Raw genomic sequence first — 17,765 nt, forward strand, 5'->3', positions numbered from 1 at the left:
AATCGGAAACTCGGTTTCCTTTACCTTCCACCAAGCCAAAACATCAAAAGTGCCATATTCCTCTTCGGATAAACCGGTAGAGTAATCATTTGCACTATACCTTCCTAGTTCGCTTGAAGGGGTGTTACCCCTTTGTTTTTTAGCCGTTACGTTGCGAACGGTGTTCATAAGGCTAATCATGGGATCTCGTACTCTAGTAGCACTTGAACTTGATGAAGACCCCCCCCCCCCCGGCATAGGCATGTGTATGTTTGACCCATATTTATTTAAATAAAAGTCATACATAAATTTAAAATTCAAGTTAAAATCATTTTTTGCCTCTGTTGAAAAGTTTGGGTCAACTTCATGCATATCTAAGGCTGAAAAAATTTCATCTATCACACATTCAACCCCCGTAACATTTAACATTGGGTTTAAAGCGGCGGCGCAAGTAAAAACCGGTGGCAATTCAAGAAAGTATTTTTTTAATTTAAACTTCATTGGTAATATGATGTTTGAAAACATTGGACTTTTATTTTCAAATTCTTTAAGATTGTTAACGATTAAAAATAACTCCGAAAGAACCAAGGGACTTGTCGGATAATACGTTCCCGATAGTTTCGTAGTTGATGTTTTAAAAACTTCAAGAAAAGTCGATAAGTCATTGATAATTTCCCATTTCTCATTTGAAAAGGGGATTGCCAAATCATTCTCGGCAAGACTATAATGAAACATATGTAAAGTTTCTCTTTGTTTCAAAGCACTTTGAAACATTATGCAAGTGGAATTCTATCGATGAGGTACATCCCAATTAGCTCCCAAAGCTTTTCTTCCCGTATCTTTACAAAATTTTCTATATTCCATTTGTCTTTTTTTACTTTTCTTAAAAACTTCATGTATCATTAGTCTAAAATCGTTTATAACCGATGTAACCTCATCCGAAGCAAGTCCGTCTTGCACGATTAAATTAATGATATGTGCAACACACCTTGAGTGAAAAAATACACCATTGCAAATCGGCGTATATTTTAATTTTAATTTATCAACCGCCGATGTATTATTCGACGCGTTATCAAATGCCATTGAAAATATTTTATTTTCTAGTTTATAAGTTTTTATAACATAATCTAAAATTTCAAACAAATTATCTCCCGTATGTGGATACTCAAAGAGTTCGAAAGCAATGGTGCGTTTCATCATTTCCCACGATGACGGGTCTACCCAATGAGCGGTGACACAAAGATAAGATTCGGGTAGACCATGTGGAGCCGACCAAACATCACTAGTTAAGTTTATTCCCGTATTTATATTTTCAAAATATGCAATTAGTACCTCTTTGGCCTTCTTCCACAATTTTAAACAATAACGTTTAAGAGTATGACGACTTACGTGAGTGTATTGTGGTTGAAGCGTATCTCGAATCATGGCGGTTAAGCGAGGGTTGTCGAAGTGGCTAAACGGCAAAGCTTCTTGAATCACAAACTTCGCCATACGATCTTGAACTCGATCAATTTGGTATGTAAATAATCCGCCTTCACTATCCATTTGCGTTTGTTGCGAATCGACGTTCTTTTTCAACGCCTTGCAATACGGTTTTTCGATGTGTTTCTTCAAATTTGTTTAGAAAGTGGGTTTAAATAAATCCCACAAAACTTGCACCGAGCCTTCAATGAAAGGTCACTCAATTCAACCAAATCCCAATTGCACCAAATCTTTTGATTACGATTATGAGGTACAATACGAACGAAACTTGGTTCGGCGTTGGAACCTTGACCAACCGATGATTGTGAGGTAGCCATAACAACAAATATGAACATAGAAGAAGAGAAAACAAGAGATTAGAGAACTCAAAACGTTGTAATAGCGTTTTTTTTGTATTTTTTTGCGTTCGGGTTTGCGTTTTGAGTGTTGTGATGAACCCATGACACCAAATACTTATTTATACTAGTAGTGGGGTGCTTGGGGGAGCCAAAAAACGGCTATTTTTGACCCCAACGGTCAAAAAACGGCCAAAAAAACGATTTCCAACGGCTATATTCGATCCAACGCCTAGAACCGGTTAGGAACCGGTTCCGGATGGTTCGGTTCCAGAACCGGTTCCGGTTCGGTTCCGGTTCCTACCCGCCCCCACTCAGAAATGCAAGAACCGGTCACGGATCATCGGGTTGAATCAGATAGGGTCCGGTTCCTACAAAAAACGGGTAGGAACCGGTTCGGGTCCAGGAACCGGTTTCGTTGAACATCTCTAGTGTAGCTTATTGTCCGTGTGACTTCTATTTCAATGTGAAAAAATATTTATTTATTCGATTATTTTTAAACGTTTATTACTCTAGATAAAATCAAATATGAAACAAAATATTTTTGTTAGGCTATTTATCTATTTTAGAAGGATGAGGCCTAAGTCTACTTTTAGGGCCCATGGCCCATTTTATGTGAGTCAATTAGACTCTTCGCTATGGGCTGGGGGCTTTATTGGGGCACTTTTGGAAGTTAACACTACAGAGTGTAGAGGGACGCTATTGTAGGGGCGCTCGAAGGGGGGGGGGGGGGGGGGGGCTCGTGAAGACCGGGCCTATGGGGGTGTTTTTGTGGGCCCTCTATTTTTCACTCTCTCACTTTCTCATACACACACGTGTGTGTATAATGAACCACATCGGGCATTATGGAGAAGGGCTTTGAAGTCCAGTTTCCTAAGTGGTGATGACGTGGATCATGCATAGTGAGCAGCCTCAAAGATCAAGACGGATATTGATACTTAGGTCCCTTTGGTTTTGTCCTTGTTTTGTGTAGATGAAATAATGGAAAACATGAGAGACAGTAAGACAGAAACACAGAAATTGGAAGACCAATATATAAATGGTATGATCAGGGCCGGCTCAACATCCTCAGAGGCCTAAAACTAACTAAAATTTTGAGGCTCTTTTCTCTTCTTTTCTTTATGCCTAAAAGGCTAAAGAGTATACAAGAATGATAGAATTTTGATGATATACAGTGATAATAGATATGAAGCATTCCTCTTTAGCTTGTGGCACATCAACGAGTTACTAATTATAAAATAACTCTACTTCAAGATCTCATAATACATAGCTCCTATTTAAAATGGAGGCCCTATAAAAGTGGAAGCCTAAAGCGATGGCCTCATTTAGCTTACCATAGAGGCGGCCCTGGGTATGATGTAGAGGTGGTTGAGATGGTAAGTTGCATGAGTAATAGATTCATTAACTACAATTACAAACAGTATTACTAGTTGAGTTCAACGTAATGTTATGACTTCAAGATCAACCAATGTAGCTTCTAAAATATTGGGTTTTGAAGTTCAAAAGGGAATAACGGTATAACTTACTGTCCGCTTGCCTTCTGTTTCGATATAATCACTACTTTTTAATTTTTACTTAGTTAAGATGTTTGTCAGTATTACAACAATAATATATGTAAATATTGAAACTAAGCTAGTGCTGATAAAGGCTTTGCTTTATTAAATGGTGAGATTTCAACCTCTAGTACCTCAACTCATTTGCAACCCTACAAACATTGAACCGAATTAGTTCATGTTAATAATGAGTATAGTCACTACATGATCTAAACAAAATTTAGACTTTGCGGCCAACCAATGAGACTCCATTTCCATGGAATTGATACTACCAAGTTGGATCACACCTAATATTTCATTAGTGGAAAAATACGTTTGATGATGATTTGAATGGGAGTTAAATGGTATTTATTGAATTTGTTTTTTTAAGTATCATGTCAATCAAAGGTGTGTTTAGTTTGCGTAATTCAATATATTTAGTAGAATTAAAATTTTTATTAATTAATGTACTTGATTTCTAATACTTGTTGGAATTAAAATCTTAACTTAATTCTTAATTTGTATGGTTAGCAAATAATCTGGATTTTGATGTAATTCTTCATATAAAGAAAGTTAGCAATCCTATTAAAATGTAAAGAAATTCAACCAAAATAAATGGAATCTCTGACCACATAGCCGTCGCACTCCCCACCATGCCTGCACCACAGCTAATCCATGGAGTAACGACAAGGTGGCTAGGCGTGATCGGGTGAGAGTGATCAAGTCAACAAAGTTGGTAGCAACGACCGTTGGGTGAGTGGTCGAGAGGGTAGAGGTTGCGACCAGTAGATGGTAGCCGCAATGATAAATTTTAGTTCATTTGCGAGTGTTGTATAAACCAAATTCATTACAAATTCAAAATTCTAATACTTTCAAATTCTAAATCCTTTTAGCATTTTAGAGGTGGTTGGTTGGTGGTGGTGTCATGCGGTGATGCTGATAGTGGTGATTGCCATGCCATGGTAGTGGTGGTGGTGGATGCCATGGTGGTGGGATGATGTAATCTGCCACGTAAGTCCGATTTTGCCATATATTTTGCACATAAACACGTTTTTTGGCATGCATGCATGACATGTCACCATCAAACAAACGGGGGTTAGGCTTTTGTTAGTCGCGGCTCGTTGGAACCAAATATGTTAAAAAATGGGACCGTCAGCAACAAACTCGTTAATTGAGACTGTTATTTGTCAATAATTAGAATTATTAAAATCCAATTTTCCAAATAATAATAATAATTGGGTCTAGAACTAGATTAGCATAAATGAGAGTCCTCCAAACCTTTGTCTCTAATAAATTATAAATCTCACCTCAATTACATAAGATAATCTATTAACTAGATAAATTAACTTTAAACGCCACCATAGTTTAAAACATACATCACATCAATTTGCAAGCACCAATAAAAGAAGCCAGGGACTCACTCATGCAAAACAATCAACAAACCTTCTGATTTTAATCTAACTTTCACAAACATTTAACACAAACAAATATGTACACACACATCCCTAATAAGTTAGTATCATGATTGTCATGATGCACAATGTTCATAAAACATATTCAAATCCCCCAAATTTTACACACATATTTACAAATTACAAACATAAAATGAGGTCTTACATATTATTTCTGTTTCACGGGTTCTGCTTTGCAAACAGGACACGAATTCTTCACCGACAACCATTTTCTAATGCACCCGACATGAAAATCGTGCCTGCACACTCTTAGCACACCTACATCATCCATGTTTGCATACTCTTCCTGCAAACAAAACAGCGTCGCATCTAAATTAGTCATAATATTCAAATAATATTTTTATTTAACGCAATCTCACCAGGCAGATGACACAGGTTCCTTCATCTTGTACTTGGTCGGAAGAACAATAAATTGATTCTTGTATACATTTTGAGATAAGATGGTCCGGCAGGCCAGTGCCAACACTTCCAATTCTTTCCCCAAGTGCTAGTAGTTCCTATTAATTTCATTATTTAAACAATAAATTATTAATAATAAAATTATGTAAGAGCCGGCCTGTAATTGAACTAAACAGACACAAATGGGTACATGTTTGTTCATGTAACTTTAACCGAACACGAACAAGAACGTGGATAATTAATTAAACAAACTTTTTTGCTCATGTTCGTCCGTTAAAAAAAGTAACATGTTCGTGTTCGTTCATGTTCGATCATTAAAAATCTAAACAAACAGTTGACGAACGTAAACGAACACAAACAAACATATTATATTTATAAATTTTAATTTATCTATTGATTTTTAAATTCCCTGTTACTATTTAAAAATTGGATCCTTTTATTAAATTCCTGCTTACCCACCTCTCTATTGTAATTGGATCCTTTTGTTCAATATTTATATAATTTAGAAAAAAAAAAGAAAAAAATATTTAAATAAGCATAAACAAACTAGTAAATAAACGAACATATGTGAACTCAAATAAACGAACGAAACATGTGTTCATGTTCGTTCTTTTAAATAAAACAAAAGCTTTTGTTCATTTTGTTTGTTTATTTAATAAACGAAGTTCCAGCTGAACATTTCATGCCATCAAATGTTCGATTTGTTTACAGCCCTATAAACGTCTCGCAAACCTCGTAGCTCATGTCATCTATGTCAAGTCTCATGTCTTGATGTTGATCAAGTGAGTTTCTAGATCCATGGGAAGTTGACCGATCCATAATCATAAGACCCTGCATATTCAAGATAAAATTCAACATGGTTAAAGTCACAGATACAGCAACTGCCATGCCATTATTTTGACCAGTTTACAACCTGACGCGGTGGTCGATCATGAATATTCACCCTAGATAAAGATCGGTATCTCCTGTCACTAGTGTGCCATGAAGGCCGAGGTGGGTGGGAAGGAGAGTTATTGGCGGCTACCTGCACCCCGCCATCCGTCAAGTTGGTTGAAGACACCCTGAAAGTTGAGGCAGGCATTTGACTTTGACTATATCCACTTCTAATTGCTCTCACAGACTGCACAGTGGAACTCGGGAAATTTCTAAGGGTGAGATTGTTATTTTGTTGCCCGGTTACCATCAAAGAGCTAGAATTGCTGCTTCCTTGTTCATAACTAACAGAACTGTTATCTGCAAATTGAATAGTAACTTTTCGTTTATATTATTTTAGGAAACTTGATAATATATTAATACGTACATCAGTACATGAATAACGTTACCATGAAAAGCAGAAGGCATATGATTTGGATTTAAATTGATCGAGGGTGAAACATCCATGGTATGACTATTTGTATAAGAGTGAACTGACACATTATTTGCCAAATGATTTCTTGCAGCGTTTGTTTCCAAGTCAAGCGTAGACCGGCTTCTCACACTCCTATACGAGATCTCCCTGCCAATCGATAGGCCAATAGAGTTTGGTGTATGATAATCCCGAGGAGCATGAAGAAAATTTATGGGTTGACTTTCTTGCCAAGTTGCATTGACCATTGCAACATCAGAAGAACTTTGGCCTTCTGGAACACCGGGGCTTTTACGTTTATGTTGAACTCCAGCATTACCAACCCCAATGTCAAATAAATCTTCTTCATTAAAAGGATTTCCACTGTAATTAGATGAAGATGCTTGGTTTCTATAATCTTCAGGGGCAATGTAAGCAGATGGTGTATGCATAGAAATATTTGACGGACCCGCAACATCTTGTTGATAATTTGGGAGTTGTAGATTGTGAGGTAATAATGAATATCCAGTCGGTGTGTGATTACAGTGCGTGTATTGTGCACCATCAATCGACATATTATCTGTTGGATGTATATGAGAAAAGGGTTAGTTTTTTGTTCATTAACGATATGAAGTAAACATAACTAAAGTCGGGTTTAAGATTAGTTCTAAAGTTTACCTGTATGCGCATAGAAATTTCCTGCAAAGTTCCAGTTTTGATCATTCTCAGTTTCTAACATGTAGGACGAACCGAAATAATGTGGATGCCCCATTTTGATCACAATGCTTGATTCTCAATTATGGTCTACAAGTTTTTCAAAGTGTAAGATGTTAGGAATTATGATAATGAACACTTTGAAACAATATATACACATGAAAGACAAGAAAGTCAGTGAGCATATAGCATCCATCATATTATAACTAGTTACAAGTTAGCTACTTACATTGTTACTTAGTCTAGTATAAATAAGAGATATGTGTATGATATACGTATTCATTACAATTTGTAAATTAAAATCACAAATTTGTCACTTTCAGAATTCTCTCCACGTTCTTTAGATTAGTTCAGAGATTTCTGTTTATACAAAGTTTACACGCCATAATCTCAACCTTATGAGATATACTAAAAGAAGCATAGCGAAAGAGGTGTAAATACAAATAAATTTTTTTTGGAAGAAATCGAAAATCAACTAAACGTGCGGATCAAAAAAATAATCGATGACATCAAGTCGATGGCACATCTTTGGATAAAAAACCGATCTAAGATTTTGGACCTAGATTGGGACAGGCGGACTGGAGAAAGTTTAATTTATAATTCTATTTTTTGTTGTTTTCGTGCCCCGCTCACTAGTCGCTAGCTTCTTGTTGGCCGTTTTGGTGTTAATGAAATTTGTCCATTCGAAAAAAAAGAAAAAAAAACCCAAATGCGTGCGGAATGAATGAATGATAACACCAGAATTTGATTCAAAACTTGTACTAAGTAGAAAGTAAGTAATTGGACAGGATTAGCATACTAACACCATTATTATTATTATTATGATCAATATATTATAATTAACTGTGTTAACATCACAATTAAAGTAAAACAAGCGCAATATATGAGAAAAATTAATTAATAAAATTCTCTTAATTTCTCCTTTCAGTATATTTAAGCCTCTAACTGATGTGTTCTTTCAAATTGTCAATAATAATAATAATAATAATAATCTAGACATGATGATGATGATCATCTTCTACGGAGCTCTTAATTCCGTAAAGTATCCGATAATCGCTAATATCTTTCAACATAGACGATCAATATAACAGATTAATCAAAACAGAAGAAAGTAAGTTAGCAATCTGAATAGTTTATTAAAATTACAGCAGTGATCGATCGATCGATCAGGAAACTGAAAATGAAAAATAAACCTGTAAATTTGACGGTGGATGAATTGAATGAATGTAGAAAGAATTTGTGTGTGAGAGAGAAAGAGAAGAAGGAGAGTCAGGATTCGGTGAATGACCCAGTTAAGAAAAGCAGGCTTTAAACTTTAAAGAAACAAAGAAAGTGTATGTGTTTTGGCTTGTGGATTCACACCTTAATTAATAGCTACTAGGATGGTTTTTATATTTCTTACAAAAATATAATGCACCATTTTGTAATGAATATTTTTACAAATTCAGTGAATTGTTATCATCCAGAAATAAATGCACCATTACTTTATTACAAAATATAATCATATTTTATGAATATCATATTTTACGCTTTTATGCAGCATATATTGTAATGATCTTTTATAAATATAATGAATTTTTTACAGTTTTATATGCCACTGATAAATGCGCAACTTTTGTAATACAAACATTATATTTTTTAATGAAAAATTTCCCTTTAAAACTATAAAGTATCAAATATTTTTAAAAAAGAAAATGATTTAATGGATGGTATAATATTTTCTGAAAAGTATATTTGTATTGGGATACCCCTTTTCAACAAATCACACTACATACAAGCTTCAACTTGAGTTTTATTTGCCAGAAGACAAAACAATTCGTGTTTCTGTTGGTCGTTGATTCTTTTGACTCTTTTTTTCGTGTGTATTAATGTATCTAAGATAGATTCATATTTACCAAAAAAGCAACGGATGTACAAGTGGGATCCAGAGACGGCCCAACCATTTTGAAGGCCTAAAGCGAAGAAAAAAATTTGAGACCCTTACCGAGAGTTTGAGAGACAAAATGGCAGAATTTATAATTTTTATTTTTCAATTACCAAGCTTTTTCGTGTTTCATATATGAAATTACAAATTTTCAGTGTTTGTTACATTTTTTTAAGTTTGATTTATGTATATTATACTTATAAAAGGAAGATATGAATATTTAAAAGCAGTCAACTTTGTTGTGAAACTAAAGAACAATCGTGAAACAAATTGAATAGAACATATAAACAACAAAAATAGAAAGGAAAAAAAAAACCAAAAAGCAACTTGATTATCTGAACATATCGAACTTCGAACCCGAGTGAATGAAATAGAACGCATGCATCTTAACCACCAGGCCAACTATAGCATTGCTGTAAATGTAGTTAAATGTTTTTAATATGCTATATATATAAATATAAATACTTAAATGTTTTAAACGGAGGCCTTGTTTTTTCGGAGGCCTAAAGCCCTACCTTTAGCCGACAATACTGTAGGGCCGGCCCTGGTGGGATCACACCATGTTCATCAAGTAATATTTATACATGTTTCTTTTACCTTTTTAAAAAGAAAAGTTTCAAGTGTCATTTATGATTTAAAGCAATCTAGTAACATAACATGATAACAATCAAAAACAACGTAAATGTCAACTTCTTGTTTTTGCCGTGTAGGCAATGACACATAATAAAGACTAAAGATAACATAACCATATTTAGCAACACAAGATAGAATTTCTAAACTAAGATAACTGGAATAAATAAAGGTAATGAATGAGATAAGATAACTTTATGATATGATAAAACTAGGCATGAATGATTGAATGTCACCAATAATTTAGAACATGGGAACCAAGAACCCCCATCGTGTAACACGGGCATGCTATTGGTTCAAACCAACATTGAAACAAGTCAACGACTTGATCCTAAAACCAAACCATGATCTTGACGTAACTTTGGATTTTTTGGGTACCTATTTTGGTTTGTTTTTCGTTTTGGTTTTTGTTGTTCATAACCAAGCTTTCATGTTTTCGAATGAACTTAACCAAAGGTCAAACCCCTAATTAAAAAGTGTTATCTGTTAAGGGATGAAAATAAGTTTTAAACTCAATCAACGTAAATAGTTTAAGGGAGCGTATAAAAGTTGTTCTTTTAAAAAAAAAAAACCTCCGAGTATCTCTTACTACTAAACTCACTATAGTCAGCAATACACTAAAATTGCATTAAACTAATGGCACGGGTCATAACTCGTACAAAAAGGAAAAATGACAAAGTATATACTCAGAAAATTGAATTCAAATTTAAAACCTCCATAAGAGAAAAAGTAAACCGGTATCAATGTGCCACTCCTTGAAAGTTTATAAATCTGAACTCTATGACTATACGCTATAAGGTCAACTTGGAATCAAACTTTAAAATTATGCGAACCGAAAACCAAAACCATACCGTTTCACACTTGTTTGTTATCGGTTTAGAAACGCATGATCTTAGAACCAAAATATGGATGAAAACAAACTTTATGCTTGGTTTATGCTAATGATTCAAACTTTACTATCCAATATTAATATTAACTAACCTTGTTTTGTTACTAACATAAAAAAAACAAAATGAAGTTTGTGTTATAAACTTATAATTTTAAATGGAATTAACATCCAAATTCCAATAACATGAACAGTTAAAGAAAACATGACGGATGGTATTTACTATCTAGAGCTTTTCACAAGTCGAGCCAAACCCAGCGAGACCTTGCTCGTTGGTTGGCTCATTTACAAACCAAAATGAATTAATGAACCAAACGACTCATTTACAAATCGAGCGAAAATCAAACGGATCATTTTTCAATCGAACATCTAGCATTAGATATTCGATTTGCATACATTTGCTCGTTGCTTGCTTGTGTACAAACCGAGCCAAAATCGAGTGAAGCCTAGTGGTATGGTAACAGTCAGCATCTGAAATAGAACCAGATAACAGTACAAAACTGTTTATTATATGACAGGCTGGTCCAGTTCTCTGATAAAGAAGACACAATAGTTTCCTGTGCTCTTATCATCAAAATCAAATCAAATTACGATGAGCGTAATCGAACTATTAACTCGAGTTGACGCAATTTGCAAGAAGTACGACAAGTACGACGTCGAGAAGCAGCGAGATCTTAATATCTCCGGGGATGATGCATTCGCGAGGCTCTACGCTACGGTAGAATCCGACATTGAGACTGCTCTGCAGGTGATTTTGTGCTTAGATCTGTATGTATTTGTTCGTTTTGGTACCTAGGGTTTTGTTAGGTTTGTTTCACATAGTTAATTCGTTAGTGATTTTGACTTGTTGTTGTGTTTAGAAAGCTGAGACAGCTAAGAATGAGAAAAATAGGGCTTCGGTTGTGGCGATTAATGCCGAGATTCGACGAACTAAGGCTAAGTTACTGGAAGAAGTCCCTAAGTTGCAGAGATTTGCTATGAAGAAGGTTTGATCTCTCTCATTTTGTTTGCTTGGTTAGACTTATATATGCACTATACTATGAAATTAAAGTAGTATGAATTGCTAGATGACTGTTGAGATTAGTTGCCTAATAATCTATGTGTAGCAGATGAGCGAATTGATATGAAGAACAAAACGATAATCGGCGCATTGAATTACTGAAAATTAGGTTTCTTTGTACAGAGAGATTATGATGAAAATGATAATGATATGCTGGTCAACTAATAGTAATTGATAAAACTAGTCAGTAATATTCAAACTGGAGATAGAATGATGACTAGCAAGCAAACTTAAAGATAAAAGATAAGTCAAATAGTATATTAGATAATAGATAACATATCCAGCTAACAGCAGACAGCGTATTTAAAATCTTTTCTTGGTGTTCTAAAGTTTTGGGTTGTGCTTAATCTGGTGGAGGTTGTTTGGTTCATTACAAGTTGTTGCCTTGTGGTTAGAGATTAAGATGATTTGAAATGATTTAAATGAAAAACAATAAAATGCAGATGTAAATGCATCGTTTTTGGTGAAATTCGTATGTCAATCAATCCACATAAAGTATTTTGTGCCATATTTGGGGGACGATTGTGATTAAGTACTTGAATCAGGTTTTTGATATCAATGCCATAACAGGTGAAAGGGCTTTCTCCAGAAGAATTTGCAGCTCGTAATGATTTGGTTCAGGCACTTCCCGATAGGATTCAAGTGATACCTGATGGTGGTGGTGCTGCACCTAAACAGACTGGAGGCTGGGCTGCTTCAGCTTCTCGTACAAATAATATCAAGTTTGATTCAGGTGAATTACATATTCTCAGATTCTTTAGCTCTTGGTTTCTTTATATTCATATGTTAATGCTTCATGTGATACATGAATTTCATAGATGAACGATTTGATGATGAATACTTCCAGCAAAGTGAAGAGTCCAGCCAATTCAGAAACGAGTTTGAAATGAGAAAAATGAAGCAGGTATGTAACTATGTACCGATTATTCAGTTATTGGTCGAAATTGGCATCAATACAAAATACCTTCACTGAGTTTCATGTATTATCTTTTTAATTGTGTTTAGGATCAAGGTTTGGATATGATATCAGAAGGTCTAGATACTTTGAAAAACATGGCACAAGACATGAACGAGGTTTGTTATCTTGTACTTAACCTGCATCTTCCATTGAAAAAGTTGCATAACTGTCAAGATTAAGCTTTTATATTTCATAATTTATGCAGGAAGTAGACAGGCAAGTTCCATTGATGGATGAAATAGACGATAAGGTTTTACTTTTTTTCACTCATTCTTATTGTTATTTCAAACAATATACATATTCGTTTTTTTTAAATGTGCTTTTAATTTTGTTTTTCCAGGTGGATAAGGCGACTTCTGACCTTAGGAATACCAATGTTAGACTTAAGCATACTGTTAATCAGGTGATTAAGTGGAAAATTAAGATATTATTATTATTATTGTTGTTGTTGTTATCATCATGGATTAGATCTAACTTGGTTTTTTTCTCTGTTTATTTTTGTGTGGCAGTTGAGGTCGAGCAGGAACTTCTGTATTGATATTATATTACTGTGTATAATTCTGGGAATTGCAGCCTATTTATACAAGTAAAAGTTCTATTCCCTTGCTTTAGCTGCTTCTAGTGCACATAAATTGACTTTGAGTTGACTATTCAACTTGCAGTGTTTTGAAGTGAAGATTTGTGAACATCATAATTCTGCATGTGGTTTGCTCTTGATGATTGACTTCTTGTGTGGTTAGTTATGTTTGTTCCCGCACTTATGACTTGAACTCTTATGTATATTACGCGACATATTTCTTTTCTAAATATATATTGTTGAATCTATCAAGCACTATGTGCATGTGTATCATATTGGTTTTCCATTTAAATTGGCCATGTATTGAACGTATATTATAACTTTAATTACAGTTGTATAAAGCATAGTTCTAAACTTGCTTATTAAATGAGCTCGACTAAGGTATGAACTTAGATTGAGCTCGTTTTAGCTTGGATCGACTCAAAGTTTTAGTACACTGATCTTAAGTTAGGTTGCGAGAGTCTTGACTTGTTTTGTGCAGACTTTGACTCGGTGTGTTGGTCTATTGGTTATTGAAGTTATCATTGCTTTCATTGGGGCAACTATTGGTAGATGCTTTTTAATGAACCTTGTGAATTCGATTTACGGAACTGAATTACTGTTTATAGGAACAATCGCAACATTTGTTACACAGAAATAAGATTTAATTCACAATGTTTCTCGACGAAATTGTAAGCAATCGTTTTCAGAAAATGCAAGATAATAGAGAACAATCATAAAAAGTAATATTTTTCATTTCTGATGACATTGTATTGTATTTATTTATATAACTATGATAGAGTCCGTGTGATACACATGTGGTTAAAAAAAATTAAACAAAATGGAAGTTTGTGAATCTATAACAATTAAGAAAAAGAGAAAGCTCACATTAATTCATCCTAGTTGAGCTGGTAGACCACAAGCATTTTGAAAACAAGGTTTTTATCCTTCGTGAAGGGGAAATTGAAAAATGGAAACTTGTACATTTGGCAGCCTATGTGATTGTTGAGTGCCTAATTGAATGACATGTGGAAACATTGTGTTGCTTTAATAATATAGGTAGATGTATTTTCCTAATTTGGCAGCCTATGTGATTGTTGACAGACATTAGAGAGTATTGAAAAAAAGGGATAATGACATGTCCTTATTCGTTCCAAAATTTTAAATGCATATCTTTCCTCAACTAAAGATATGCAAATATATCCATTTTAATTTAATTTATTAAAATTAATATGGCGTTGGCAATAACTAGGTGCTGGCAATAACTAAGTGTTGGTGTGACTTGGCACCTTTTTTGGTTGGTGACTTGGCCTATGGCACTTGATAAAAGGCTCCAGAACGGGCAACATCATGAAAAATGCCTCCTTAAAAGTGGTAGGACAAGCCGAGATGTGTAGACATAGCTAAGAGAAATCTAATATGCCTCCTTAAAAATCTCTAACCTTTTCACATGCATGAAAAATGTAATGAACACTTGTTAGTTACAGAAAATGTAATGAATACATGTCAGTTACATGACTCTCAAGACAGTATCCAACAAGATAGACAAGAAAATATAGGAAACTTTATTGAAATTGTTAGGTTTGCTCAGAACTGATGCAAAATTTTGTTCGTTAATTCGTCATAAGTATTTTAAACATGCAAACAGCTATCATGAAAAAACTGGCCCAAATGCCAGGTAAATAACTTCTCTTCTTGCTCACCAAAAAGAGAACTAAGGTCAACCTTGGGTCCACAACTTTTCCTGTTAATCTTCTGGAAGCAAACTGACTTCTCACTATTAAGGAAGTGATCACCTATTACAAATGTTTTTCAAGTGGAAGGAAGAATGGTATGAAATTTGGCTCACTTGATATTTTCTTCTCTTGCTTCTTCTCTTGAGATTTCTATTACAAAGTATATAGGAATTGATCACTCAAGAATATGTTCTAGTGTTTTTGAATTTTTCATTATGCAAGTGTTGGAAGCAAATATTTTTAAATAGAAGATTTGCAAGGCATGTTTAACTTGCAATAGTAAAAGAGCCTTTGTTTCTCAAAGTGTTAGGTATCTTCCTCATGCTTGAGTTAATTTTGTTTAATTCTACTTCTTTAGGAACATTCCTTCTGGTTTTTCTTTGTTTATTTGTATAAACATGTTTTAAGTTCTTTTAATAAAAACCATTAGTTGTTTATAAAATCTTTTATGAGTTTTTATATATTAATCAAGAGTGACTAATTACTTTTGTGATACCCTTGAACTTTTCTTGGTTTATACATATCTTGAATGCTGCTTTGACCTTTATAAGAGAAATATCGTGTATAAGAAAATTGTATTCACTAGCTCAAATGATTACAAGGAGAGTCTTACCTATTTATAGGAGACTTTGACTACAAATGACGCACTAACTAATCCTCACAAATACTAATAAATTAACTAATAGTAATTCTGTTGCATCAACCATAGGTCTTCTGTCCATGTTTCCAATTTGTTTATTTTTATGAACATTGTTGATTGGAGGATTTGATTATGAACATATCTGCGTTTAACACATTTAACGTTGTTGTTATCATCAAAATGTGGATAGTATTTCCAACGCAATTTTGTGGGCAATCTATGAAGAACATTGTTGCAATTTTTATGCGATAAAAGAGACGATTAAAGTAAATTTACAGGAATAACAAGATTAATATTTGTTTCTCTTCTTTGAAGCTAGGTGATTGTGATGAAAGGAAGTGTATATTAAAAAAAAAAAGATGATGTTTTGACTTTGGTGATAAGCACTTCACCCATTTTCTTTGTAGCTAGGTATTTGAGCTCAGCTTATCAGTGACAAAGCATAACCCAACCCGTTTTTGTGAATGCTATCTAATATACAAGGCTGAGGGCAATTGACTCGCTAAAAGCTAGATATTTATCCAGATTCAACTCGCTAAAAGCTTGAAATCGAGAAACCGGAGCTTGTCTAATAAACGAGATTGACAAGGCTTCCAAGTCTACATTAGCCTTTATTTATGTAAATGTAGTAATTTTGATACATAATAATTATCTAATTACATATAATTATCTAATTACATAAATTATAACAAAAATAACTAAATAATATATACTTTATTATAAGATTGTGAATGATATCGGTACATTTTGAATATGTCTTCTACATATTTGCATTTAGCCAGTTCAAAAAATGATTATGAAATGAGAAATATATACCCCTAAGGATTTACTAGGTACGGTTGTTCTAGAAATGAGTATGAAATGAGAAAAATGAGGCAGGCATGTACCGATTATTCAGTTATCCTGTATCTGTGTTAGGTTGGATAACAGGTAAAAATGGTTTATTTTGTGCAGGGCAAATTGTTCAGATTAGTTGACCCAAAACTGATCTGAGTTTCATGTATTACTCTTGCCATTTGTATCTATATTATACAGGATCAAGGACTGGATATGATATCAGAAGGTCTAGGAATACCATTGTTAGACTTGAGCACACTGTTAATAAGGTGATTGAGTTAGCTGGAATTTTTCTTTCTCGTGACAGCTGAGGCCGAGCAGGAACTTCTGTATTGATATTATATTACTGCGTAATTCTTTGAATTGCAGTGATACAGGAGAATAAGTTGACCTGACCCAAATGACAACACGTTAAAGAAACGGCCCGACTGGCGGCCTCGAGTAGGAATCCTTGGAGTATGGAGCAAGGTATGCGATTTAAATTCAAATTTAAATTCGGATTGCATCTATTTTTTATTATTATTTTAAATTTCAATTTCCTAATTTAAATGTTTCTTTGTTCATCTATTTAATATAAATTAGGATCTAGATTTCATTGTCAGGTAGACTTTTATATTGATCAAAGTCATCAAACAATTGTAATCGAGACCCTTGAGGCTTGAGACAGCTGACTTTTGGCTGGAACCATTTGGTTTCAAGCCTTTGAATAATCATATGCCTTTGAGCCATTTGATTCTTCTGTTCCCGCCTTATGCAGCCTACTTTTACAAGTAAAAGTTCTATCCCCTTGTTTAAGTTATTGTTTCTAATACAAACAAATTGACTTTGAGTTGGCATTTTCAACTTGCAGTGTTTTGAAGTGAAGATTTGTGGACATAAGAAATCTACATATGGTTTGCTCTTGTGATGATTTACTTATGGTGTGGTTAGTTACGTACGCTCTCGCTCATGAAACTTGAATTTATGCTTATTACATGACATATTTCTATCTTTTTCTGAATTTACTTACATATTATATTTACTTTCTTACTGTATTCCTAGCCCGTAACATTGCTTGAGGGCAATATAGGGTTGGATGGGTCGGTTCTCAGTTGCCAGTTTAACAGTTCTATTTCGATGGTTCGAACCACTTTTTTTTTTTTAAACATTAGTTTGATTAAAAAAAAATCCTCTATACATCAAACAACTAATCAAGGATGCCTTTGTTTTTAGCTTAAGTCATTCATTTATCTGATTAAATATAACCAAAACTTTATACATGTCTATAAAATATTTTAATAGTCGATGTTTGCTTAAAAAAG

General features: G+C 34.0%; 3 protein-coding genes across 4 annotated transcripts; 1 reads left to right on the forward strand and 2 right to left on the reverse strand.

Annotated features, from left to right (window-relative positions):
- Positions 1 to 4,802: 4,802 nt before the first annotated feature.
- Positions 4,803 to 6,403, reverse strand: LOC143539548 (putative E3 ubiquitin-protein ligase HIP1). The gene is made up of 4 exons (XM_077032832.1): positions 6,113 to 6,403; positions 5,932 to 6,030; positions 5,160 to 5,297; positions 4,803 to 5,086 (listed from the first exon to the last, which is right to left on the reverse strand). The coding sequence occupies exons 1-4, from the start codon at positions 6,380 to 6,382 to the stop codon at positions 4,949 to 4,951; spliced, it is 645 nt and encodes a 214-aa protein (XP_076888947.1). The 5' UTR covers positions 6,383 to 6,403; the 3' UTR covers positions 4,803 to 4,948.
- LOC143539509 (uncharacterized) lies at positions 6,382 to 7,295 on the reverse strand. Its single transcript, XM_077032801.1, has 3 exons — positions 7,202 to 7,295; positions 6,508 to 7,103; positions 6,382 to 6,432 (listed from the first exon to the last, which is right to left on the reverse strand). Exons 1-3 carry the CDS (start codon positions 7,293 to 7,295, stop codon positions 6,382 to 6,384), a joined length of 741 nt encoding a protein of 246 aa, XP_076888916.1.
- A 3,972-nt stretch (positions 7,296 to 11,267) lies between these two features.
- On the forward strand, positions 11,268 to 17,391 carry LOC143539549 (syntaxin-71-like). 2 transcript variants are annotated; one of them, XM_077032834.1, is made up of 9 exons: positions 11,268 to 11,425; positions 11,538 to 11,663; positions 12,308 to 12,470; positions 12,556 to 12,641; positions 12,743 to 12,811; positions 12,901 to 12,945; positions 13,036 to 13,098; positions 13,205 to 13,281; positions 17,315 to 17,391. In XM_077032834.1, exons 1-9 carry the CDS (start codon positions 11,270 to 11,272, stop codon positions 17,325 to 17,327), a joined length of 798 nt encoding a protein of 265 aa, XP_076888949.1. In that variant the 5' UTR covers positions 11,268 to 11,269; the 3' UTR covers positions 17,328 to 17,391. The 2 variants fall into 2 exon arrangements, with proteins under 2 accessions (XP_076888949.1, XP_076888948.1); XM_077032833.1 differs by lacking the exon at positions 17,315 to 17,391 and adding an exon at positions 13,358 to 13,540.
- The last annotated feature ends 374 nt before the right edge of the window (positions 17,392 to 17,765 follow it).

The sequence above is a fragment of the Bidens hawaiensis genome, unplaced genomic scaffold (assembly GCF_021521415.1).
Source record: "Bidens hawaiensis isolate Kalapana, Puna unplaced genomic scaffold, B.hawaiensis_p1.1 tig00011901_1, whole genome shotgun sequence".
In the NCBI taxonomy this organism is placed as follows: Eukaryota; Viridiplantae; Streptophyta; class Magnoliopsida; order Asterales; family Asteraceae; genus Bidens; species Bidens hawaiensis.

Excerpts from the sequence above, each read along its gene's own strand:
- LOC143539548 (XM_077032832.1), bottom strand. The coding sequence starts at position 6,382 with ATGGTAACCGGGCAACAAAATAACAATCTCACCCTTAGAAATTTCCCG. Across the intron at positions 5,298-5,931 it reads TAGATGACATGAGCTACGAG|GAACTACTAGCACTTGGGGA; the intron begins GTTTGCGAGACG and ends TGAAATTAATAG. Across the intron at positions 5,087-5,159 it reads GAACCTGTGTCATCTGCCTG|GAAGAGTATGCAAACATGGA; the intron begins GTGAGATTGCGT and ends TTTTGTTTGCAG.
- LOC143539549 (XM_077032834.1), top strand. The coding sequence starts at position 11,270 with ATGAGCGTAATCGAACTATTAACTCGAGTTGACGCAATTTGCAAGAAG. Across the intron at positions 12,642-12,742 it reads AAATGAGAAAAATGAAGCAG|GATCAAGGTTTGGATATGAT; the intron begins GTATGTAACTAT and ends AATTGTGTTTAG. Across the intron at positions 12,946-13,035 it reads TGGATGAAATAGACGATAAG|GTGGATAAGGCGACTTCTGA; the intron begins GTTTTACTTTTT and ends TTGTTTTTCCAG.
- LOC143539509 (XM_077032801.1), bottom strand. The coding sequence starts at position 7,295 with ATGGGGCATCCACATTATTTCGGTTCGTCCTACATGTTAGAAACTGAG. Across the intron at positions 7,104-7,201 it reads AAATTTCTATGCGCATACAG|ATAATATGTCGATTGATGGT; the intron begins GTAAACTTTAGA and ends TACATCCAACAG. Across the intron at positions 6,433-6,507 it reads TTCATGGTAACGTTATTCAT|ATAACAGTTCTGTTAGTTAT; the intron begins GTACTGATGTAC and ends TTCAATTTGCAG.